This window comes from Carassius gibelio, chromosome B3, assembly GCF_023724105.1.
Source record: "Carassius gibelio isolate Cgi1373 ecotype wild population from Czech Republic chromosome B3, carGib1.2-hapl.c, whole genome shotgun sequence".
Taxonomy (NCBI): Eukaryota; Metazoa; Chordata; class Actinopteri; order Cypriniformes; family Cyprinidae; genus Carassius; species Carassius gibelio.
Genome location: NC_068398.1, coordinates 40,838,132 through 40,864,336, shown reverse-complemented (window position 1 = coordinate 40,864,336; position 26,205 = coordinate 40,838,132). Strand labels below are relative to the sequence as shown.

At 38.9% G+C, this 26,205-nt stretch overlaps 1 protein-coding gene across 8 annotated transcripts in view; it reads right to left on the bottom strand.

Annotated features, from left to right (window-relative positions):
- Nucleotides 1-26,205, bottom strand: part of LOC127953344 (zinc finger protein 271-like) — an 838,866-nt gene that overhangs the window by 708,432 nt on the left and 104,229 nt on the right. For 4 of the 8 annotated variants that reach the window (XM_052552523.1, XM_052552525.1, XM_052552526.1 and 1 more), the window contains one exon: nt 3,947-7,717. The exons of 3 other annotated variants lie outside the window; for them this stretch is intronic. In XM_052552523.1, coding sequence (XP_052408483.1) covers nt 5,373-7,717 — 2,345 coding nt within the window. In that variant the 3' untranslated portion in view covers nt 3,947-5,372. Of the gene's footprint in view, nt 1-3,946; nt 7,718-26,205 lie in introns of those variants that run through there. One more of the 8 variants, XM_052552528.1, reaches the window with a different exon arrangement.

The following is a 26,205-nucleotide window of genomic DNA, read 5'->3' as shown; positions in this document are numbered from 1 at the left end:
ATTCACGCATTAATCCACCTACCGGATTCCACCCCCACCGCCGCGTCTCGTAGATGGGGAGCCAATTTATTCGGTAAATCGGATTCTGGATTTGAGATGGAGGGGACTAGGATTCCAGTACTTGGTGGACTGGGAAGGTTACGGTCCGGAGGAGAGGAGCTGGGTACCTACAACGGAAATACTGGATCACTTCCTTATCGATGATTACAATCAGTAGGTAGGCCCCTATGGGAAACCCAGGAGGCGTTCCTAGAGAGGGGGGGGTTGGGGGGTTGGTAAACCGTGATCTCAGGGTTTTTCACTATGTGGGTTAAGTCTGTGTGTTACGCGTCAGCACTGATTGTTTCTTGTGGGCGTCTCTGCTAACTGTCATCAGCAACAGCTGTCACTCATTACTCCTCCCTATATATTGCCCTGTCTAGCGTCTTGTGTTTGTCTGAGTGTTGTTTCCTGTTACTCGTCTGATGTTTTGCTCTCTTGTGCGTTTCTGTGTTTTGGATGTCCGTGTCTCCCCGGAACCCCGTCCACTCATAGCATATCACCATCGGATCAACACTTACCTCTCGACTCGCTTCCAAGCAGTTCCTGTGTCACCCTCTTCTGCTGCCAACTCATCACTGCACTTTGGATCCTCCACTCACCTGCATCTTTCTGGACTATGTATCCCCGACCAAGTATCATCTGTGTTTCCATCTTCATGTACTGTGTCATTCATATTATTAAATATTCATTATCTTGCACTTGCTTCCTGCCACTCCTTTCACCAGTCGTTACGAGCACGAATGTTCCTATTATTTGATTTGGTGGTTAGGGATAATTTACCAACTTATGTATCAAATACATTGAGATATGGCCCAATCCGAGATTCCTTGTTGTTAAAACCCTTCATAAACATAATAATCCCAGAAGGGATACCTCCAAAAACAATAGCATATTCTCTTGCTGTAATTATAAAATAATGTGACAAGAACTCCTCATATTTTAATGGAATTCCTTGGTCATTGAATAACTGACTCAAAACTGACTTTTTAACCCAATTATCAAAATAAATAGATTTATTATTGTACAGTTATTCTCTGTTGTACCAAATTATATAATTGTCTGGGGAAAAATTATGCTTGTAAATTAAAGACTATGATAAAAGACATTGTTTGTAAAAGTGAAATAATTTGGAAGGAATTTTGTCAGGATTATAATTACATAAGAGCAGAAAATTTAGACTAATTTAGAAAAAAAAAAATTGATATAAAGTTCCATAAAGAGGTGGGATTTAAGTGTGGTTTTATCCAATTTATTTTAAATGTATAATTAAGGGTAGAAAAGCTGATAAAATTAAGTCCACCTTTTTCATAAGAATTCATAACTACAGATTTTCTAATATAGTGTTTCTTATTTTTCCATAAGAAATTAAATAAACATTGATCAACTGGCAGAATAGGCTAGACGTGAGAGACCTGCTTTAGAAAGTAAAGTTCTACCCTTGAGAGACAGATCTCTGTGTAACCATAGATTTAGTTTCTTTTTGGTCTTTTCCATAATTGGAGAGAAGTTATCAACACATCTATTCTTCATATCCTTAGAAACGACTATACCTAGGTAAGTAACTTTGTCTTTCACTGGGATGCTGTCTATGTTTGTTAAACAACAATTGTTGATTGAAAATAATTCACATTTGTGGATATTTAAATGTAAACCTGATGCCCGAGAGAATAAACTAATAATATTAATAGCTAATGAAACCTGAGCAGATTTGCGTAAAAAAAAAATGTAGTATCATCTGCGAGTTGACTCGGTATAATCTCTCTATCTGCAATATTAATGCCCTGTATAGCGCTTGCCCTAAGATAAACAGAAAGTAGTTGACCAGCTAATAAAAATAAATATGGTGATATCGGGCAGCTTTGTCAAATTCCACGTAGCAAATTAAATCTAGTAGATGAGCCAGTCTTTAATTTGATAGAACAGTTTGCATTTGCATAAAGTGTTTCAACAGCTTTGATAAAAAAGGACCAAAACCTAACTTTTCTAACGTTATAAAAATAAATTTATGTTCAACAGAATCAAATGCTTTATAAATGTCTAAAAACAAAATAAAGCTCTCATCTACAATTAAATCAGAGTAATCAATAAGATCCAACACTAGGGCTGTCACATTTGTGAAAAAATCATTTTCGATTATTAAGACATAAGTGTTCATTGAATCGATTGTAAAATCGATTTTCCATGTCTAAAAAAAAACTTTTCCTTTTTCAACGTCAAATAACGGACGAATGCAAAGAGAGCGCTGGAAACGCAAAAGTCAGCAATATTTCTTATTTATTAGCATGAAGTTTCATGCAGAAGAGCAACAGGAGTGCAACATTCTCGAAAAAATGTATATGCAGAGGGGACGGCTGCCATAACAAAGGAAAAACATCACTGCAGGCTTCAACCCAGCTGCATTTATGATTTAGACAATTCAAAAATCTCAACAAATTCATAAAACTGTATTACATACTGATTAATTAACATATCTTCCTTAGTAGTTAACAGTAGTGAGTTAAGTGTTAATGAAAAATGACCTGTTAGTTCTTCAATAATTCCTTATTAGAAAGAAACAGTATTCGAAAGTGTTACCTGAAAATTATTAATGCGCATGAATGACGGAGGCGCCCTCTCGATCACTTGAATTTTTTCCTGATAATTAAATAAATGAAAATTGGTGTGTCTCACATACATGAAAAAGATCTACAGGAAGCTTGAAATGTCTTTTAAACGAATCAATTAAAAACAAAAGCATTATGTAATCTGGGAATTTCATCTTGCAGCGGTCAAGAAAACATTTGTTTATTAATAAATAATTAAAATGTCTCCTTTTTCACAAATATTAAGCTACTTCTGCCTGTGCTTTTTGGCAAACTTAATGCATGTGCTTGAGCGCAGAACATATTAAGAGTCATTATGGATTGTACAGTAGATGTAAATTTTATATAAACCTGCGATTAGTTGAATAATGACAAATGAACAACTAGTAACTAGAAAAATCTTATGTGTGGGGAAGACCAATTAAATCACCTTGAGATCTCTGTTAAAGTTTCTAAAGCATTTTATATGCATTTGCATAAATTCTTCTTTCAGAATGGTCTGGAATGGAGATACCTTAATGATTTTTCCTCTGAAACACAAAAACGAAAATTTAAATAAAACTGATTTTTGTTTTGAGAATGGCCAGATATTATTGCTTCTGGTTTTTGCATTGTAAATACAAATAATAATAATAATAACTATAATAATAATAATAATAATAATAAATGTCTCCAAAAACTGTAACGCATGTGTATTTCCTAAATCTAAAAAACCTATAAAACATGTTCATAAACGGATACTTTACTGATGTCTGGACATAGAATTGGGATTTAGGAAAACATAGAGATGGTTCAATATATTGGTTATGAATAGGCCACATTCTGTGAGAATAGATATTTCACACTCTAAAAAGTACTGTTTAAACGAAACAAAAGAAAATTAATGCAAGTTTGCATTGTTATTATTATTATTTTGTTAAGGCAACTTCCTCTAAAATTAAGATATGATCAACTATATTGTGCTATACAGTAGTCAACATTTGAAGTGGATCAAAACTTTTCAACGTTATGAAGAAGCAATTGTCTACAAGCTACACAGAATTACCCCAAAAACCCCAGCCCCCTCCAGTTGAATTGAACTCGGTGTAAGGGAAACAGGTCAATTTAGCTCAAAGGGAATCATTTAAGATTTTAAAGGGAATTTGAACAGAATCACTGTTTCACGGCTGATCACTGAAACCTGAGTTTCACTGAACGAGCCGTTTAACATCAAATCTGCACTGGATATTAATAACCAAACTATATTGAAAACACTATCAATTAGCACAGTAACAAGATTGGCAGTTTAAGACATTAACTTGTAAGCACAAAACACAAGATACTTCTCTTTTCAATATGAATAAGGCTTTATTAGATAATATAAGACATATAAACTATTCTAACACACAAGCACATGCACTCACACATTCATAAAAGTTGCAGGAAGATAGAAAGTTAGGGAAGAATGAGTTTAAGAGAACGAAAATGTGCAATCCCAAGTTTGCAGCAACACGTGAAATTGCATAGACATGAACAGCCATCAATCACTTAATTAACCCTCAAATTTAATCCTCAAAACTACAAGCTAAAAGCCGGCATGACTGATAGCAAAAGCTAAATGCAAGCTAAAAGCTAAACGCAGGATTTGATGGTGAGCATTTCTGAGCATTTAAACTGGCCTTTTGGCCACACCTCAAATGTTGTCTTGACCAATTAGATATTGTCTTTGCTCGGGGTATCATAAATCATGTAATCTTATCAAGCACGTGGTCCGAATTTTCCCGCTCTTGCAGGGTCTAATTTTGGACATGATTCCTATAACAAGAATATGATACATTTGATTAATAACTGATGGTCAGGACTGTTTCAAGCTAACAGATATTAGATGTACTTAATAACATACAAAAAGTTTACCAAAGTTTGACCACTAGAAAGGTGTGATTTTCAAGATGGTGTCCAAGATGAGCAGAAGCCCTTAAAATATCCTAACTGCTTCATTAATTGACCTAGCCAAGTAATCTTGGATCAAGGACATGTTGGATCGCTGCCATAGTTGGTCGCCTACTGGACACAACCATGCTTGCCCATATATAGATCTTAGCCATTAAGAGCCAAATTGTTTGCCAGATTTTAAATTATCAAAAGTGATCGCCAATTTAAATGCTTTAATGACTTTATGAAATAGTCTAGGCTAATTACCACCATATTAGTTGTGATACCACATAAAAGCCAACTTCATAAAAACATATTTTATTATTAGTCTTAAAATGTCCATAAGATAAAATCTTTGTTGAGCCACAACATTGTCAACATACCATAGTCTGACTTGTACTGCGCTGCACTGATTTCTAAAGACTGCTGCACAGTGACAGCGACTAGCGTCCTGAGCTCAAACAACGCTAAGAGAGAGCTTAAGAATGGTCCAGACCAACCTTGCGAATGTGTGACTTACAGAAGATATACTTCGTGTACAAACATGTTGGGAATCATGCCATAATGTTAAGAGAGAGGTTAAGGAATAGGTTGAGAACTACTTAGCGATAAGAAAGTTTTGGGGAACCGGGCCCTGATGTTTTTTTTTTTTTTTTTTTTTAAATCGCAATATACATCGCTGAGAAAAATTATCATTTTGTCATTTTCAGGTTAATTCACTCTGGAACCTGGTTTTAAAAAAAATTATATAACATTTTAACTCTCCCGAATTCCGGATCCTTCTGGACGAAACGCATATACCATACAAAATATTTACATATACAGCTAAATGAGTCTCTATGTGTCATTGCGGTGATGTGCTTTCTCGCCATTGTGAATCCTCTCATGTCTTTTCAGACTCGATGAACCACTGAATCTCTTGTCACAGTGTGAACACTTATAAGGTTTCTCTCCATTGTGGATCCTCTCATGTGTTTTCATACTTGATGACACACTGAATCTCTTGTCACAGTGTGAACACTTGTAAGGTTTCTCTCCAGTGTGAATCCTCTCATGTGTTTTCAGATTGGCTGAGTGACTAAATCTCTTGTCACAGTGTGAACACTTGTAAGGTTTCTCTCCAGTGTGAATCACCTCATGTTTTTTCAGAATTGATGACACACTGAATCTCTTGTCACAGTGTGAACACTTATAAAGTTTCTCTCCATTGTGGATCCTCTTATGTGTTTTCAGACTCGATAACACACTGAATCTCTTGTCACAGTGTGAACACTTGTAAGGTTTCTCTCCAGTGTGAATCCTCTCATGTGTTTTCAGATCTCCTGTTTGACTGAATCTCTTGTCACAGTGTGAACACTTGTAAGGTTTCTCTCCAGTGTGAATCCTCTCATGTGTTTTCAGATCTCCTGTTTGACTGAATCTCTTGTCACAGTGTGAACACTTGTAAGGTTTCTCTCCAGTGTGGATCCTCTTATGTGTTTTCAGACTCGATGAGGCACTGAATCCCTTATCACAGTGTGAACACTTGTAAGGTTTCTCTCCAGTGTGAATCCTCTCATGTGTTTTCAAATGTGTTGACCACCTGAATCTCTTGTCACAATGTGAACACTTATAAGGTTTCTCTCCAGTGTGAATCCTCTCATGGTTTTTCAGATCAGTTGTCTGACTGAATCTCTTGTCACAGTGTGAACAATTGTAAGGTTTCTCTCCAGTGTGAATCCTCTCATGTGTTTTCAGATTTGATGATTGACTGAATCCCTTATCACAGTGTGAACACTTGTAAGGTTTTTCCCCAGTGTGAATCCTCTCATGTGTTTTCAGATCTGTTGTCTGACTGAATCTCTTGTCACAGTTTGAACACTTGTAAGGTTTCTCTCCATTGTGGATCCTCTCATGTGTTTTCAGACTTGATAAATTACTGAATCTCTTGTCACAGTGTGAACACATGTAAGGTTTTTCCCCAGTGTGAATCCTCTCATGTGTTTTCAGATCTCTTGTCTGACTGAACCGTTTGTCACAGTGTGAACACATATAAGGTTTCTCTACAGTGTGAATCCTCTCATGTTTTTTCAGACTTGATAAATCACTGAATCTCTTATCACAGTGTGAACACATGTAAGGTTTCTCTCCAGTGTGGATCCTCTCATGTTTTTTCAGACTTGATAAATCACTGAATCTCTTGTCACAGTGTGAACACGTGTAAGGTTTCTCTCCAGTGTGGATCATCTCATGTCTTTTCAGACTTGATGACACACTGAATCTCTTGTCACAGTGTGAACACTTATAAGGTTTCTCTCCAGTGTGGATCCTGTTGTGTGTCTTCAAATGTGATGACACACTGAATCTCTTGTCACAGTGTGAACACTCATAATGTTTCTCTCCAGTGTGGATCACCTCATGTATTTTCAGAACTGATGACACACTGAATCTCTTGTCACAGTGTGAACACTTGTAAGGTTTCTCTCCAGTGTGAATCCTCTCATGGTTTTTCAGATCTGTTGTCTGATTGAATCTCTTGTTACAGTGTAAACACTTGTACAGTTTTTCTCCAGTGTGGATCCTCTCATGTTTTTTCAGATTTGATGATTGACTGAATCTCTTGTCACAGTGTGAACACTTGTAAGGTTTTTCTCCAGTGTGAATCCTCTCATGCAGTTTTAAACTGCTTGCTGAATTAAAAGTCTTTACACACCCACAGCACATGTACTCTCTCACACCATTATGTATGCCCTGATGTTCTTTCAAACTTTGTAGATGCAAAAAACTCTTACCACACAAATGACATGAATGTGGCTGCTTCTTTGCATGAACTTTCAAGTGTTTCTTCAGAAGTGAAACCCATAAAAAGATTTTACCGCACTGATCACATGCATGCTGCTTCTCTCCAGTGTGGATGTTCATGTGATCCTTAAGGTTTGATGATTGTGTGAAACTGTTCCCACGTTGGTCACAGGTGAGTGGTTTCTCTCCAGTATGAACTGTCATGTGACACTTACGATTTGATTTACATGTGAAACTCTTTCCACACTGATTGCAGGTGAAAGATTTGTTAACTCTTTTTTTCTTTGAATCTTTTTGTTTGGTTTGACAGCAACTCCAAGGTTTTCCACCAGTTTTAACATGATTCTGATTCTCCTCAACTTCACTTGATTCTTGATTTTCCTCTTTTTCTTCAATGAACTCTGAAATAAAAGTAAAAATTATTTATTTTTGGTATATTGTTAAAAGCTGAGAGAACATCTGTAAATAAACAATTTACTTTTCTTGCTTTATATTTACTGTCTTGTCTACTGTAATGTTACTGTAATTTCTTTTACTATTTTAATAGGGAGACCTGGTAAACATTTTTAAAGCATAATTTTTCTTTTTGGTGAGTTTGACCCCAGGGTCTTTAAGCTGTATAAAACAAGAAATATATAAATTTTACTAGGGCTGTGATGGTGGCAGATTTTTATCACTTTACCACCATCACAGCCCTAGTAAAATGTATTCATTTCTATATTTTACACACACACACACACACACACACACACACACACACACAATATATATATAACAAAACTATAAACACAACACTTTTTAAAAAAAATTATAAACACAACACTAGTTTTTGCCCCCATTTTTCATTAGCTGAATTTAACGATCTAAGTCTTTTCCTGTGTACACGAAATGCCTATTTCTCTTAAACATCGTCTTAATCTGTGTTAGTGAGCACTTCTCCTCTCCCAAGATATTCCATCCACCTCACAAGTGTGGCAAAGCAAGATGCCGATTAGACAGCATTTTAATTGTGGCCTGTGCAATGCTGGTCCAATCCTCTTCAATGGCTGTGCGAAGTTACTGGATATTGTCAGGAACTTGAACAAGTTCCATCCAAAAAATTAAATTTATTCCAGTTATTCAACTCAAACTGTGAAACTTGTGTATTAAATAAATTAAATACACACGGACTGAAGTAGTCTTTGGTTGTTTTAATTATGATTATTTTGGCTCACAATAAACAAAAACCCACCAATTTAACATTCATTCTTCTCAACAAATTTGAATACTTCATAAAAAACATTTTTAGTGACTTGTTTGCCTTCCGGAAAGTACGTTCATTTACTGTACATGTACTCAATACTTGGTAGGGGCTCCTTTTGCTTTAATTACTGGCTCAAATCGGCATGGCATGAAAGTGATCAGTTTGTGGCACTACTGAGGTGGTATGGAAGCCCAGGTTTCTTTGACAATGGTCTTCAATTCATCTGCATCTTTTGGTCTCTTGTTTCTTATTTACCTCGACTATAACTGACAGATTCTCTCTGGGGATCAGGTCTGGAGAGTTTGCTGGCCAGTCAAGCACACCAACACCATGGTTATTTAACCAACTTTTGGTGCTTTTGGCAGTGTGGGCAGGTGCCAATCCTGCTGGAAAATGAAATCGGCAACTTCAAAAAGCTGGTCAACTGAAAGAAGCATGAAGTGCTCCGAAATGTATTTGTAAAAGGGTGCAGTGACTGGTTTTCAAAAAAACACAATGGACCAACACCAGAAGATGACACTGCACCCCAAATCATCAAAGACTATGGAAACTTAACACTGGACTTCAAGCAACTTGGGCTATGAGCTTCTTCACCCTTCCTCCAGACTCTAGGACCAAATACCAAATTAAATACAAAACTTCGTCTCATCTGAAAAGTGGACTTTGGACCACTGGGTAACAATCCAGTTCTTCTTCATCTCAGCCCAGTTAAAGACACCTCTGACGTTTTCTGTGGTTCAGGAGTGGCTTAACAAGAGGAATATGACAACTGTAGCCAAATTCTTTGTTACATCATTTGTGTGGTGGCTCTTGATGCAGTGACGGGGTTTGCACATCCAGAAAAAAACTTTCTATATTAACATTAACATATAAAAAAATAATTCTCTGTCTCTCTCTCTCTCTCTATGTATATATGTATATATATATATATATATATATATATTTTTTTTTTTTTTTTTTTTTATGATGTACGCAGTTTGCAGTCGGCACACGTGACATGCCATTCCCGCATTTGAGCAAATTGTCAACATAATATACAACTAGGCTATATCTGGCCAAATACATCAGCGCAGTCCCGCGCAGAGAAAATAAAAATAAAAAAGCCCATAATGAAGCACGTGCATCACTTTCAGGTAGCTGCGTTCAAAATCCTTAGAAATTATTTTGACTGTTGATGATATTAAATGTGTTTTAATGTTGGTAATAATTTCACCACCACCAACACATTTGAATGAATTTTTTCTAGTTTTCAGGACTTAAAATGGTAATTGATGTTTTTACACTTGTAAGGCTTAATTAGTGGCCAAGCACTGAAGGTGCGAGGAAGCTATTGTTTTCGTTCCCATTCTTATTATAATTATTAGGGCCAAGCACCGAAGGTACGAGACACCTATTGTCTTTGTTCCCATTATCATTATTAGGGCCCAAGCACTGAAGGTGCGTAGGCACCTATTGTAATCGTTGGCGTTATTCTTCTTTTTCTTCCGCCGCAAGTCAATAGCAGCCCATAGAACCAGTTGCGGGAAAGTTATAAAACTTGGCACACTGATAGAGGACACTTTCAACATTAACCATAGCACTTTAACACGCTAGCGCCACCACTTGTCCAAAGTTGCACTCATGTTTATTCTAATTCTAACTTTTGAACCGTAAACCAGAAAATGGAAAAAAAAAAATTCCTCTGAATCCTTGTCCCATGCCAAGTCAAATGATAAAATGGCAATGATACATTTTTTTTTTACTATTTTCATACTTTTTCAAACACATCCTAGATGGTAGGGTTGGGATAAATTATTATTTTTTAAGCGATTAATCTAGCGATTATTTTTTCGATGCATCGATTAATCTAACGATTAATTTTTTCGGACCGATTCGATTTCGATTATCTCCCCATTAATTGACTACTAAAATTTATACATGTTGATTTACATATCTGAATGAAAAAAACATGAATTCCTTAACATTGCAATATATGTTTATTGCTCTTAAAATTACAAAATAAAAGACTGATTAAGAATGCATTACTTTGCACTTGTATAGAGATACCATTCAATAAAACCTTGAAGCTTTGAAAACACATAGCTTACTGAAACAAGCTTACTGAACACATAGGGCCTATGTTCTTCTTTCAGATGAAAATAACAACAACTTGATGTCTAGCATTCAATAAAAAAGGGCATCAAGAGCAATTGAAAGAATACAGTAACCAATGTAAACTTGAGGGCTTTAAGCTAATACAGAGAGTGCTGTCATGGAGAAAAAAAAAATCTCTGAATGCTCCACGTGAAACTTTGGCGTTCCGCCCTTTTTTGATTGTGTCTAATGATTTTGGTTAATATGCACGAGAGAGAGAGAGAGAGAGAGAGAAAGACAAGCGCTCGTGTAGTTTGAAGACTGTGAGTGCGTGAGCGCGCGTGAAACTTTGGTGTTTCGCCCTTTTTCTATCGTGTTTAATGATTTTGAATAATATGCACGAGGGAGAGAGAGAGCAAGAAGCACTCGTGTTGTTTGAAGACTGTGAGTGTGCGCCCAGCCGGGGCTCTCTCTTGTACGCACCCTGTCAGGCGCAGCAGTCATTCTATTCTACATCACTCACCGATCAAATAAGGCTTTGACAGTCACCAAAAAAAAAAAGATCAATGCAGAAAAAACCCTGGATTGGTTATATATTGATCCGGCCATCGCGTGTATTCAGTGCACATAAGGTAAACATTTTACAAACGTTTTTTATAGAAATAAAAACAGGTCGACAAATCATTGCGCATATTTTGCGTCAACGTATTTTTTGCATCGACGTCATTGATGACCTCGGCGCGTTGTCCCAGCCCTACTAGACGGTTAGTTCGATTTTCACGAAAATTGGCTCAGATCATCTTCAGATCATTCTGGCAAAAAGTTATGGAATTCAAGTTGATTCGTCCAACCGTTCTCAAATGACACATGAACAAATTTAACAAAAAGCATGCAAAAATGCACGTGAGGCTATATCTTGACAACGGTTTGGCGTATTGAGACCAAACTTGATGTGTTTTAGAACAACCTGAGACTACCTGCAGTATTTCGACACAGCACCACCTAGTGGTCCGGAGATATTAAAAATGCATATTTTTGCATTTTACTTCTGAATGGTTTGGCCAATAATCACAAAACTGGTAACAAAGTGTTGGATATAGCGCCCATTTATCTAGGTTTAACGTTTAAACATTGTTATATGCTTGAACTGTTTTGTATATATAGATTTTATTTTAGGCTAGTTGTAATGATTTGAGAAGGGCAAATTTATCAAATAAAGGCTGATTAGCTCACTGTCTAGTTATATTAGACAGCAATTTGTCTTTTGAAAATCATATTTCCAATGCTACAAAAACTGCATTCTTCCATCTTAGAAACATCTGTTTCTGATGCAGAAAAGCTAGTTCATGCATTTATGACCTCTAGACTGGACTATTGTAATGCACTTCTAGGTGGTTGTCCTGCTTCGTCAATAATCAAGCTACAGGTAGTCCAAAATGCAGCAGCTAGAGTCCTTACGAGGTCAAGAAAATATGATCATATTACCCCAATTTTACAGTCTCTGCACTGGCTACCTATTAAGTTCTGTATCAGTTACAAATTATCATTACTTGCCTATAAGGCCCTAAATGATTTAGCTCCTGCGTACCTAACTAGCCTTCTACCACGCTACAACCCATCACGCACCCTAAGGTCACAAAACGCTGGACTTTTGGTAGTTCCTATGATAGCAAAGTCCACTAAAGGAGGTAGAGCTTTCTCACATTTGGCTCCCAAACTCTGGAATAGCCTTCCTGATAATGTTCGGGGTTCAGACACACTCTCTCTGTTTAAATCTAAATTAAAAACACATCTCTTTCGCCAAGCATACGAATAATGTATCTTTTAAATTGTGAGTGTACTTGCATCTGATCAAATGTGCATTTTTATTCATTAGCTTGTGTTAAACTAATTTTACTTTGTTGGATCAGCAGCTATGCTAATGATGTCTCTATTTTGTTTCTATGTTTTGCCACGGGATTTACATCCCGTGGTAACTAGGATTTACACAAGCTCCAGTCTGGATCCAGAACACCTTAGAAGAGATGATGCTGACCCTCAGAGGACCCCAGATGATGCTAACCTTGAATCAACAAACAGAACTAACAATTATTGCTAAATGTGTGACTGCATCATATAACTATTAATTACTAATATTGATAGTTCATCGTCAAGCTGACTACGTCTTGTATTATTATTATTATTTATTTTTTTATTTAATTTAACAAATAAACTTGAATTGAATTGAAAAAAAATTGTCTGGCGCTGGCTGCTTGGTCGTTATTTTAAAACAAAAACTAAATAAATAAATAATTAATAACGATTATTCTATTCTGCAGAAAAAAAAACCAGCCTAAACTTAGCTAGTCTCCCAGCCTGACCAGCTAAGGAAGTGATCAAAACCCTCTAAAACCAGCCTTCTGTACAGCTTTGACCAGCAAAAACTGGGCTGGATGACCAACTAAAATCAGTCAACCAGCTTAGGCTGGTTTTAGCTTTATTCTTTTTTTGTTGTTGTTGTTTTCAGCAGGGAAATGTGTCCTTTAACCAACATCAACTGACTAAACACGGACTTCATTTAACCAACTATGATAATATAAAACTCATGGTTTTGGTTAGTGTTTTGTCATCTGTATTCACATTACATTTTTAAGAGACAATTTGTTTGCAAAAAAAAAGCCACTAAGATTGCACAGTAAGTTTGCTCAAAGATTGTTAATACACACTGAAAACTAACATTGCCATGCCATTTTAAACACAAAAACTGGTAAAAACTTTAGAAACTCTTAATATAAATTCCAATTAATGTACATTTTCCCCATTGTATTGTCACAGGCACGAAAAGTGCATTAATTCCTCAAACAAAATTAATCCATTATCCTATGCTAGTATTTACGGTTATTCTCACTGTCGTACAGAGATGAAAACTGCCTGGGGTTAGGTGTCTTGCTCAAGGACACCTCAACACTTGGTCAGGTGGAGCCGGGGATCGAACCACCAACCTTCCGGTTTGTAGACAACCTACATGAACCACTGAGCCACTGCCGCCCCAGAATCGATACAGTATCTTCTAACAGAATATCGCAATACTATCGATATTTTCTTTACACCCCTAGTGCATTTGTGTGAATACACACCAAGGCATTCAGCAATTAATCACCTGCGATTTTGAAATCGATTTTTTGTAGATTGTCGATGAACTTCGACTCTGTGTAGTGAAGGCCAACCAGTGTTGCCAAGTCTGTGGTTGTTTTTCATGCCCGTGGGTCGAAGTGACCCCAATCCCAATAATGTGATGTTAAGTCCCTAAAATTTGAATTTTACCAAGGCAACCCCGCCAAAAAATTTGTACTTTATCGCCTGGAACAAAACACAACTGGGCTAGTTTTGAGAAGCAATAGGGCTTGGGCATCGTGATGTCATTACTTGGCATGGCCGCCATGTTGATGGCCTCCTTTACTGCTACTCTGACTACTGCACAGTGTTTAGACGTACTCACTCTCAGCCGTGCGTCTTAATTTGATAAATTAAAAATCTATTTCAACCAAGGTAAACCATTGCTGTATTGTGGGGTGTAATAGCACAACAGGACAACAGTACAGAGACTGACAGGTCCGATGGAAGGGCTAACAGGATATTTTACAGGATAATACTAAAACGGGAAGACAGCGGGAAAAGAGCTCAAATACATGAGAGCCCCGGAAAAAACCCGGAAGGGTTGACAGCTACTAACTACACTTTTGAAACTCATAGTTAAAGTACATGTGTGAATCGTTGTTATAACTAACAGTTACTAAACTAGCAGATAACATTACGTGGAGCGCAGCTTACCTTTGTCTGCATTACTGTATACTGTTTGTAGGCTTTATGATCTGTAGCTCCTGAACCCATCCAATTGTGAACCTCACATGAGACTCCAATTACTTGTAGCTTCGGCACTGTTCTGAAGTGTAGGTGCTCACAAAACAAACAAGGTAGCCAAAGATTTCTGTAATGCAAAAGTGCGGCAGCTGTCTTTTAATTAATTTAGTAATTTATTTTGGTCACGCTGATGAGAACGCTGGTGCAGGTTGGCTACCGCTTCTTTTTTCTGCTTTTTTTTAACGTTTTTATCTTAATTACTTTTAAACAGTAATAATTTTATTATTACAAGTTTACTCATCCTCTCAGCCACTTCAGGATTGGATAACATAAACGGAATCACAATGGAAAATGCATGAATGAATAATAAGAAGCTGATAGTCTGTCCAGGAAATCTCATGTAAGGCAAACATTGCAGCAAGCAACAAGAGCCCGATTCAATTGCGACCATTGACCAGATCAACAACACTCTGATTGCAAGGAAAAGGATGTACATGGGACTGCGACGCCCGGCATCTGAGTGCAAGCTAGCGCTAGCGCACCATGCCTTAATCATGCCACCGCTCTGCTCAACTGCTGATTTCCACCAATTCAACAACCCCCCCGTCTGGACTGCATTAACTTCTTCTGAGAAACTGGACTACTTCGCTGTCCTCCACACAGAAGCTCTGGTCGTATGTTCAACTTTTCAACCCCAAGCTCTATCCCATCCATCTGGTCCAATTTGTGTACTACAACTAACTCACTACGTCATCACAACAAACAGCACATGCACCTATCTAATCTCCGTCTCCTTCCCCGGCCCTCTCAACCCATCACGAAGGAACATCACCTGAAACTAGCTTTGCTCAATACCAACTTACTCAACAGTAAAAGTCTCATCTTAAATGAATTCATAACTGACAATAATCTGGAAGTCCTCTGTATCACTGAAACTTGGCACAAACCTCTGGACTATTTTTCAATTAACAAAACAACACCCACAGGATATACTTACATGGACAAACCTCGACCTGAGGGTTTGGTGGTGGTGTCGACAAATGAACAAACGCACAATCTCTTTCAGAAATCTTAAATCCATCTCCACTCCTGCCCTTTCAGCCGCTCTTGTTAGCAAATTATCCTCTTCCTCTACACCGCTGACTGACAACCCCTCCAACCTCATCAACTACTACAATGAAACACTCTCTTCCTGTCTCGACCATCTGATTCCCACCAAAACCATCCTCAAAAAACCCGGTCTCAACCCCGACATTATGTCAAACTTTCGGCCCATCTCCAGTCTCCCCTTTCTGTCTAAGATACTCAAACGCACTGTTGCCAAACAACTTACCTCTGCTCAAATGACCTTTTTGAATCATTTCAATCTGGTTTCTGATCACAACACAGCACTGAAACACCCCTCCTCAAAGTCACTAACAACATCCTCCTCTCTGCAGATGCTGGTCACCTCACCATCCTCATCCTCCTCGATCTAGCTGCAGCTTTTGACACTATCAACCACACCATTCTTCTCTCCAGCCTTGAATCTTCCCTCAGTATTACCAGCACTGCGCTGTCCTGGATCCAATCTAATCTCATTGACAGACAACAATTCATCCATATTAACAACTGCACCTCCTCCACTGCTCCGCTGCCCCAAGGTGTCCCACAGGGTTCAGTGCTTGGTCCTCTCCTCTTCATACTATACCTGCTTCTCCTTGGCAATATCATTCGCCACCATGGTCTCAACTTTCACTGCTATGCCGATGATGTTCAGCTCTACATCTCGACTAAATCCATCACCTCTGCCACCCACTCCACTATCACTAACTGCCTCACTGACATTAAATCCTGGATGCACACCAATTTACTTCAACTCAACTGTGAAAAAACAAACATGATCATCATCGGACACAAACCCATCACTAAAACCATTAACAATTTCTCCCTCACTGTCGACACCTTCACCCTGTCTCCATCCCTTCACAGTCGCAACCTCAGTTTTCTTTGACAATAACCTCTCCTTTGAATATCACATAGAACAAAATCACCAGAACTGCTTTTACCTCAAAAACATCACCCGACTCCATCCATCACTCTCTTTCTCTGCTGCAGAAACCTTCTTTCACGCCTTCATCACCTCCAGAATTAACTATTGCAATAGCATCCTGTACGGCATAACATCTTAAACTTTATAAATATAAATAAACTCCAATACATCCAGAACTGTGCTGCTCGTATGCTGACCCACACCTGTGACATCACCACTCCTGTTCTCAGGAACCTCCATTGGCTCCCAGTCCCAGAAGGAATTAAATTCAAAATCCTTCTCACACACAAAGCCCTCTGATTCTACCTCCTAGGACTAAGCACTGAACCTGGGGTGACAAAGCTTTCTCTGCTGCTGCCCCCTTCATCTGGAACTCTCTCCCAAAACAAATCCGTGACTGTTAAATGTTAAATACTGGCTCTTGACACAAAGTACATGTTTTCAGTTCTGTCACTTTTTTTTATTCTTTTTTTTTTTACATACTTTTACTTTTTCCTTCTGTTCAAACAAAAAAAAATTCTGCTATTACTACAAACAGTTCTTACTACAAACAAACAAACTACATAGCAGCTTGAGTTTATCAGCCATAGACAAGTCAGTGGTTTGCTGTCATGACCCTCGCAAACAGCACTGAATGTGTACTGAAAATGCACACTGGCGTTAGGGGTGTGCGATATGATGATTTTTGATCATGGAAGATAAATAGGGCTGGGTGATATATCTAACGATATGATCATGCACATCTAGTCAGTAAATCTGGTTCTGTGATTACCGCTAAATCTCCATCACCTGCTTTTAAATGGAGCGGCAACTAATAGAGAGAGCCGTAGATCGCTGACAAGCTACGCAATTCATATTTATTATTGAAGGCAATTCATCTGCTATAATGAATTGCGATATTGTGTAGCTTGTCAGTGATATATGGCTCTGTCTATTAAATGCCACTCCAATTATAAGCAGGGGATGGCGATTTAGCGGTAATCATGGAAGCAGCTTTACGATTAGATGCGCATGATCATATCGTTAGATATATCACCCAGCCCTAACGATAAAAACTAATTTTTTTATCATAGTCAAGTCAAGTCAAGTCACCTTTATTTATATAGTGCTTTAAACAAAATACATTGTGTCAAAGCAACTGAACAACATTTATTAGGAAAACAGTGTGTCAATAATGCAAAATGATAGTTAAAGGCAGTTCATCATTGAATTCAGTGATGTCATCTCTGTTCAGTTTAAATAGTGTCTGTTTTTATTTGCAATCAAGTCAATGATATCGCTGTAGATGAAGTGTCCCCAACTAAGAAAGCCAGAGGCGACAGCGGTAAGGAACCAAAACTCCATCAGTGATAGAATGGAGAAAAAAACCTTGGGAGAAACCAGGCTCAGTTGGAGGCCATTTCTCCAATGACCAGACGAAACCCGTAGTTAAATTCCAGGCTGCAGCAAAGTCAGATTGTGCAGAAGAATCATCTGTTTCCTGTGGTCTTGTCCTGGTGGGCCTCCGAGACAAGGTCTTTACAGGGGATCTGTATCTGGGGCTCTAGTTGTCCTGATCTAAGCTGTCTTTCAGGTCAGTAGAGGTCCTTTCTAGGTGCTGATTCACCATCTGGTCTGGATACGTACTGGATCCGGGTGACTGCAGTGACCCTCTGATCTGGATACAGACTGGATCAGGTGGCTACAGTGACCTTGGAATAAGAGAGAAACAGACAAATATTAGCATAGATGCCATTCTTCTAATGATGTAGCAAGTACATCGGGTGTTATGGGAAGTGTTTCCGGTTCCGATTTACCTAATTAATGCAGCCTAAAAATCCTTTAACGGATTTGGGTTTTAAAAGCATATTAGTATGTTATGTGTAAGCTAGGTTAAAGAGATGGGTCTTTAATCTAGATTTAAACTGCAAGAGTGTGTCTGCCTCCCGAACAATGTTAGGGAGGTTATTCCAGAGTTTAGGCGCCAAATAGGAAAAGGATCTGCCACCTGTAGTTGATTTTATTTTTTGTTAATTTAGCCACTGTATTGCATAAATACCTGGGGTAATGTTTGTTTTCTTCTAAAAGAGAAGAAAAGTAATCGGATCTAGCAGTTTTTAATGCTTTTCTGTAGGATAGGTTACTTTACCGCCAAGCAATACAAAATACCACTAGTTTTGTTTTCCTCCAGCTGCGCTCCATTTTTCAGGCTGCTCTCTTTAGGGTGCGAGTACGCTCATTATACCATGGTGTCAAAATGTTTTCCTTAGCCTTCCTTAATCAAAAAGGAGCAACTTTATTTAAAGTGATAGAAAAGAGAGAGTCCATAGTTTGTTACACATCATCAAGTTGTCTGAGGTTTTGGATATGCTAAGGAATTTGGATACATCAGGAAGATAACTTAAAAAGCAGCCTTTTGTGGTAGAAGTGATGGTTCTTCCATACTTGTAACAAGAAGTAGAATTTACAGTTTTGGCTATATTAAGTTTGCACAGAACTAAATAATGATCTGAGATATCATCACTTGGCTGAATAATTTCAACACTGACAGTATTAAATCTAGAGTATGATTTCGACAATGAGTAGGTCCTGAAACGTTTTGTCTAACACCAAGAGTTCAGAATGTCTATAAATGCTAATCCCAATGCATCTTTTTCATTATCAACATTGATATTAAAATCACCAACTATTAAAAACTTTATCTGCAGCCAGAACTAACTCGGATGTAAAAACACCAAACTCTTTATTAAAGTCTGTATGGTACCCTGGTGGCCTGTATACAGTAGCCAGTACAAACATAACAGGGGATTTATCATTAACATTTGTTTCTGTGGATAATGTTATATGTAGCACCATTACTTCAAACGAGTTATACTTGAAGCCTGCCCTCTGAGAAATCCTGAAAACGTTATAAATTGAAGCAACTCCTCCCCCTTTGCTTTTTAGACATGGCTCATGTTTATAACAGTAATCTTGGGGGGTGGACTCATTTAAAATAATGTTATCATCAGGGCCCGGTTTTTCAAAAATAATCCAGTAGGATTTTGGATAATGGATTGGATCAAATCTTGAAAATGTGTTTTTCAAAAGAAAAAATGGATTACATAATCGGATTAGATCACGCAATCCAATCTCGGTTTTGATCCGGATCAAACCTTTAGTTTGGTTTTTTTTTTTAGAACTTTTTTGTAGGATTTGGATCACTTTGATCCAAAAAATCTGGATTAAGCTGATCCCATCAGAAGGGTGGATTCAGCGTGGATTTCATGGCAGAAATGTAATGAAAAATGTAAAAATGTATCAAAAAATACTATATTTGGATCATGCAGTATCTTACAAGATATCCTATTTATTCATAAGGTTTTAATTTTATTTGTTCATCCGTCAGGCTACAGTGATTAGGTAGGCTTTAACGTATTCAGCCTTTCAGTATAGGCCTACATCAAAGTAGAAAGAGTTTGGCCTCATAAAATAATCCAAAAACAATCAATTTTATTCTGTCACTAATTGATATATATATATATATATATATATATATATATATATATATATATATATATATATATATATATTCATCACAATCGAAAATATTTTTTTACATTAAGTCTTTTTTTTTTTTTTTTTTTTATTCAAAACATCTATACTTGATACTTGTTATAAATATCCTCAATGTACAGTGCTTGTGTTGTAGGTCTCAGATGAGCGGACTGCTGGAAGAGGATGGGGTGGGGTTTTTCTTGTTTTTAGTTTTTTTTTTTTAATGTGTGGGTTTTCATTTCAAATAAAAAATAATTTATATTGACCCCACACTGGCTTGTTGCTCTGTACATATCTATAGTTCTACATTGTAATTTCCAATCCTGTTTGAGCACTGGTTATCCAGATTTGGTGATCCTGAAAAGTTCCTATCCGGATCAGATTGATCCAATCCGATGTTGCTTTAAAAAACTGGCTCCAAAAGTAAGATGGATTACGTGACCACGGATCACAAAAAAAGGATCAATCAATTTTATCCGGATTAAACCTTTTGAAAAACCGGGCCCAGGTTTTAGCCAGGTTTCTGTCAAACAGAGTACATCTATATTATGATCAGTGATCATATTACTTACAAAAAGTGTTTTCGTAGAAAGGGATCTGATATTCAATAAGACAAGATTTATCATTTGTTTATCCATATTGCATCTGTTTTTTATTTGTTGAACCTCAATTAAATTGTTAATCTTAACTTGGTTTGGACGTTTTTTGTATTTTCTAGTTTGGGGAACAGACACAGTCTCTATAGTGTGATATCTAGGTGAAAGAGTCTCTATGTGCTGAGAATTAACTGACCTCTGTGACGGGAGGCAGCTAGCAGACGGTCGGTTTAGCCAGTCTGTCTGCTTCCTGACCTGGGCCCCAGTTAGTCAAGTATAAACACTAAGACTATGTGCCATATTTCTAGAGAGAAGAGTGGCGCCACCCCAGGAGGGATGAAGACCATCTCTTTTCAACAGGTCAGGTCTGCCCCAAAAGCTTGTCCAATTGCCTATGAAACCTATGTTATTCTGTGGGCACCACTTAAGAAATCCAGCCATTGAGTGATGACAATCTGCTGTGCATCTCATCACCACGGTAAGCAGGGAGGGGACCAGAGCATATTACAGTGTCTGACATCGTGCTTGCAAGTTCACACACCTCTTTAATGTTATTTTTAGTGATCTCTGACTGGCGAAGTCGAACATCATTAGCGCCAGCATGAATAACAATTTTACTGTATATACGTTTAGCATTAGCCAGCACTTATTTGCCAAGATGTCAGGCGCTCTGGCTCCCGGTAAACATTTGACTATGGTGGCTGGTGTCTCTATATTCACGTTCCGTACAATAGAATCACCAATAACTAGAGCACTTTCATCAGGTTTCTCAGTGGGTGCATCACTGAGTGGGGAGAACCTGTTTAATGTTTTGATCGGAACAGAAGAGCGGAGTTTTGACCCACGACTACGCTGCCTCACCATCACCCAGTTGCCCTGCTGCAGGGGCTCTGTTTCCAGAACCGAACAATGTACAGAAATCCCTGAGCTAGATGCATCCAAAGCTGTATATAGAGCCCTAACATTCTTACTGTCCTCAATTAAAGTTTGGATGCGTGTCTCTAATTCTTAAATCTTCTCTGTCAGCCTAACTATTTCCCTGCATTTATTACATGTAATTCCCTCATCAGCGACAGAGATAGATAAACTGTACATGTGGCAAGAGGTGCAAATAACAATAGCAGGAGAAGCCATTACTCACCGTGCTTGGTGAAATATTCTTACTGCGGTTGTTTGATGAACTTGTGAAAAACTGGAGCGAGAGAGAGGAGAGGAGAAAAGAAAACAGTGATAGGTTCGAATGAAAATGCTAATGACAAGCTAAAGAGTGCTAACGCTTTGCAGAAGCATAGTACAGTGCTACAGCCCACATTCTATCAGCTGCAGTTCTGGTCCATCATATACTGTACAACGCCACATGCATTCACAGCAGTTATAACTTCGTGCTAGAGTTACTCTTTCGTTATCAGAGTGTGCTTTTAAAGTTTTCATTCATGTTTTGGTCTTACCTGTGCTTTTTCTGAGCGCCGCATACACCCGAAGCGTGTGAGCTACAGCCTGTCAAACAGCTCCTGATTATTGAACTAAGTTATCTTTTGTGCTAATACTGTCAAAAACACAAGATTTACATGTAGACCCAAGTTGGTTATGTCTAAAAACGAAAGTGAACAGTTGAGTGAAAAACGTTCAGAAGAAGAAATTCATTCAGGTTTAAAACCAGTTTTGAGTGAGTAAATGGTGGTATAAAAACAAAACACTATGACAGAAATGACAGGTTGGGTGAACTATTTAATGTTGATAAAACAACAAAACACAAAGAGAAAAATCATTCACTGCTCTTGACTGAAAAAATTTAATGCAGTTGCTATAGGAATGATATATCGGGCCGATAATTGTCATTTTTTAATATATCAGCATCGGCCGATATCCGTGTTTAGTAGCGCCGATTTAAAGTCAGGCACAACTACGGGCAGACCCGTGTTATTGGTGCAGTGGAAAGTGCATGTGAAGCACCCCAAGCCAAAACTTTTGGGAGATTCAACAAAAGTCTTGGGAGATAAAGGAAGTCAAAGAATTTCACTCTGTAAATGGGGTGGAGAAGTTGGCAGCTCTAACAAACACTGCAGCGTGACGTTACCAAAGTAAACTGTCTCTGACATTACTCTGACCCGCTCACAGACAGCAGCGTGTTTGTAAAGACCGCTGTCCTGGAGCTGCCCAAAACGGTGAATGTTCTTACTCAAATTATTCTTATTGTATTTTTTTAGTGCTCAAATAAATCACTTATATGATATCTACGTTTCTGTCTAGTGTTTTATAATTGAAAAAAACTATGCAGTGGTACGTTTACGGACTTAATAGTTTGTAGAAGCCTTCAATACTATTGAGAAATATATTTTCTTATATTTGGGGGGTGGGGGGTGTAAACAGTCTCATAAAAATATTTGCACGAGTCTCATTTTTCATGATATTTTATTCAGATTTGAAATAGAAACGCATGAGACATGTGGCTTTCAACCCACTACTTTTCTAGATTGCTCCAGGACTCATTTCATGTATTTTTATATCTAATAAAAAAATATTTCAGAGTGGTAAAAAAATTTTTTAAAGCACTTCAGTGTCACTTCAGTGGCCCGAACCTAGAGTACCCCCCCTTCCCCGTCTATTTATCAGGTGAACTCAAAGTGAGGAGATGGAGTGGAGGATGGATGTTGATAAACCGTCAATGGATAGAGGTAAGTCAGCGATATTTATACTATGGGATTAGTTACTTGATTATGGTCCACCTGTGTTGATTAGGCTAAGTATCTGACGCGCTCCTCCCAAATCTTGTTATTAAAAACATAATTTCACTAGTTCACGCTTACATATTATTATATGAGGTATGGTATGCGTATTTGGCATGCAGTCCGGGCAAGGGCTCCGAGCTCGGTAATGGCCCGAACCTAGAGTACCCCCCAAGAAGCAAATGTACAAGAGGACAGCCGCCAGTTTAAAGAACACCCCCCAAAAAATAGCATAGAGTACTGGCGGGGCCAGATTTCATTTTCTTAGAAGTCGTCTCGTTGGCAGGCCGGAAGGGCCTACGTACTCCGGTGGGAGCGACTTAGGCATTGGAAGAGTAGGTTGTTGGCGCCCGGTCGGTAGTGCTCGAGCCGATGCTCAACTGGGAGCTTATGGCTTTGGAACGGTGAGCCCTAGTGGCCAATTGAGACGCAGGATGACGGATGTCTGGGTCCTCTCAGTTTGGCAGATAAAAAGCTTTGGGCTGGCCGACAAGGAGGACTCTGGCGACATCCGAAGGGAGATCCCGACTCACGGCATCGGATGGATGAGACTCGCTTGCGGCCGGCAAGCATAGGCCCGACAGGGAGAACTCTCGCCAGATGTCTGAAGGGAGCGCACGCATCAGACGGGTAAGCCTTGCCGGACGGGGAGAGTGGAAAGGAAAACCCGACAGGGAGGACTCTCGCGGCATCTGATGGGGCTTTAAACTCAGAACAGAACAGGTAAGCCTCGCCAGGCAGGGTTAAAAGATGTCAGGGTAGTGGAGAGTTTTTTTTTTGTTTGTTTGCAGGATTTGACGAGAGGTCGAGACTCGTAGCGTCGGACAGTTAAGCTTCGCCTACCGTCAAATGCAAAAGTAAGTTGCGTGGCCGAGAGACTCTTACCGACGTCCGCAGGGAGCACACGCATCGAAAGGGTTAAGTCTCAGTGATAGTAGACTGGAAAGGTAAAGGTTGTCTTTCCAGGAGGCTCTCGCCAGTGTCCGATGGGAGCACTCCCATCAAAAGGGTAAGCCTCGCTGTCCAAAGGATGGAAAAGGTCAGGTTGTCCAGCCGGGAGGCTCTGACCGATGTCCGATAGGAGCTTAGCTCCAGAAACTGAATCGGTAAACCTCTCTGGCTGAAGGATGGAAAAGGTTGTCTAGTCGGGAGGCTCTTACTTTTGTCCAACAGCAGCTTAGCTCCGGGAATCAAACGGTTAAGCCTCGCTGGCCAAAAGACGGAAAAGGTAAGGTTGTCTAGCCGGGAGGCTCTCATCTACGTTCAATTGGAACCCTGACTCCATGCATTGGATGGGTTAACCTCTCCGTACGTAATACAGAAAGGCAAGAAAGGTAGCCGGGGCTTTCACCTACGTCTGAAGGGAGTGTGGCTCCTGGCAACGAACAGGTAAGCCTTGCTGGCCGCAGAATGGAAAAGGTGAGGTTGTCTGGCCAGGAGGCTCTCGTCAGCATCCGATGGGAGCTCGAGCTCCTGGCATCGAACAGAGAAGCCTCGCCAACCATAGGATAGAAAAGTTAAGGTTATCTGGCCAGGAGGCTATGGCCGGCATCCGGTGTTTTTTTTGTGAGACACCGGATGGGTAGTCTCTCCAGGCATCAGAGGGAAAATTGAGATTGTTTTAGCTGCGAAGCACCCGTTGGTGTTCGGCGAAAGCTTAAATTGTGGTATTGGATGGGTACATCTTGCCATCGGAGGGAAAATTTGATTTAGCTGCGATGTACTCATTGGTGTTCGATAGGTACGTGTCGCAGACTGAAATAATTTTTTTTTTTTTAATCGGGTAAGCTTTGCTGGTGGTCAGATGGAAAGTCAGAGATTGCTTAAGCGGGAAAGCTCTTGCAGCATCTGACAGGAGTTTAATACTCGCGATGTCATACGAGTAAGCTTTGCTGATAGTTGAATGGAGAAGGCAAAGGTTGGCTCAACCGGGAGCACTCTTGCACCGCCTGACAGGGAGTTCAATACTAAGGACGATTTGGTTGTCTACGAGGGTAGACACTGTGAGGCTTACTTGAATAATTGTTTAGCAAATCTGTTGAGCTGCTTCCGATAAAGAGTCAGAAAAATCTTGGCGCATTCATTGTATTCGAAATTAAGCGTGCAAAAAATAAATTGAATTTCCTGTACCAGTGTACCCCGAATAGGTGCCATGAATCAGCGATGTGGTCATTGTCAAATTGTCGGCATATGAGATCGATGGTACATATCAATGATGTAATCGTGCAAGGGTGGAGTAAGAGAAAGATTCTTTATTCTTCTCAGAGCTTACTATAAAAACTGTACTAAGACGTACTAATAAACTGACATTAAATATAAAATACTATATTTAAAACAGCTAGTTCATGTAGTTGACACTACTGTCATCTCACTTGTCTGGTGACAAATTTTCCGCATCTGCGCATGGAAGTTATCAGTCTAAATGTTAAAAAAATGTGCAAAATCAGTCAACGGTGCAAAACAATAGTAGAATTCATTTAAAGTCCAACGATTTAACACTAATATGGATGTAAACGAACGCTTTAAATATAAGGTATTCAAAAACAGCTAAGTTCATATATATGGAGGGAGTTCGGTTGAACTGATGCCTTGGTCATGCACGCTCCGGACCACGTGCCTCATGATGGGACCGACGCGCCGCCCCGGAAACAAGAATGAGATGCAGTCTAACATAACTGTGGCATTAAACTCCGTTAGTGAGAGCTTGTTTAAAATATGGCACGTATCGGATTACCTGTTACAGTACAATGGAATACCTTATATCTGCAACGATGTATGTCTATTTGTGGATAGAGACTTCTTTGCCGCCTACGGACTCGAATCATACTTTGAGAGCACAGGCGAGCATGAAATGCAGTGTTGA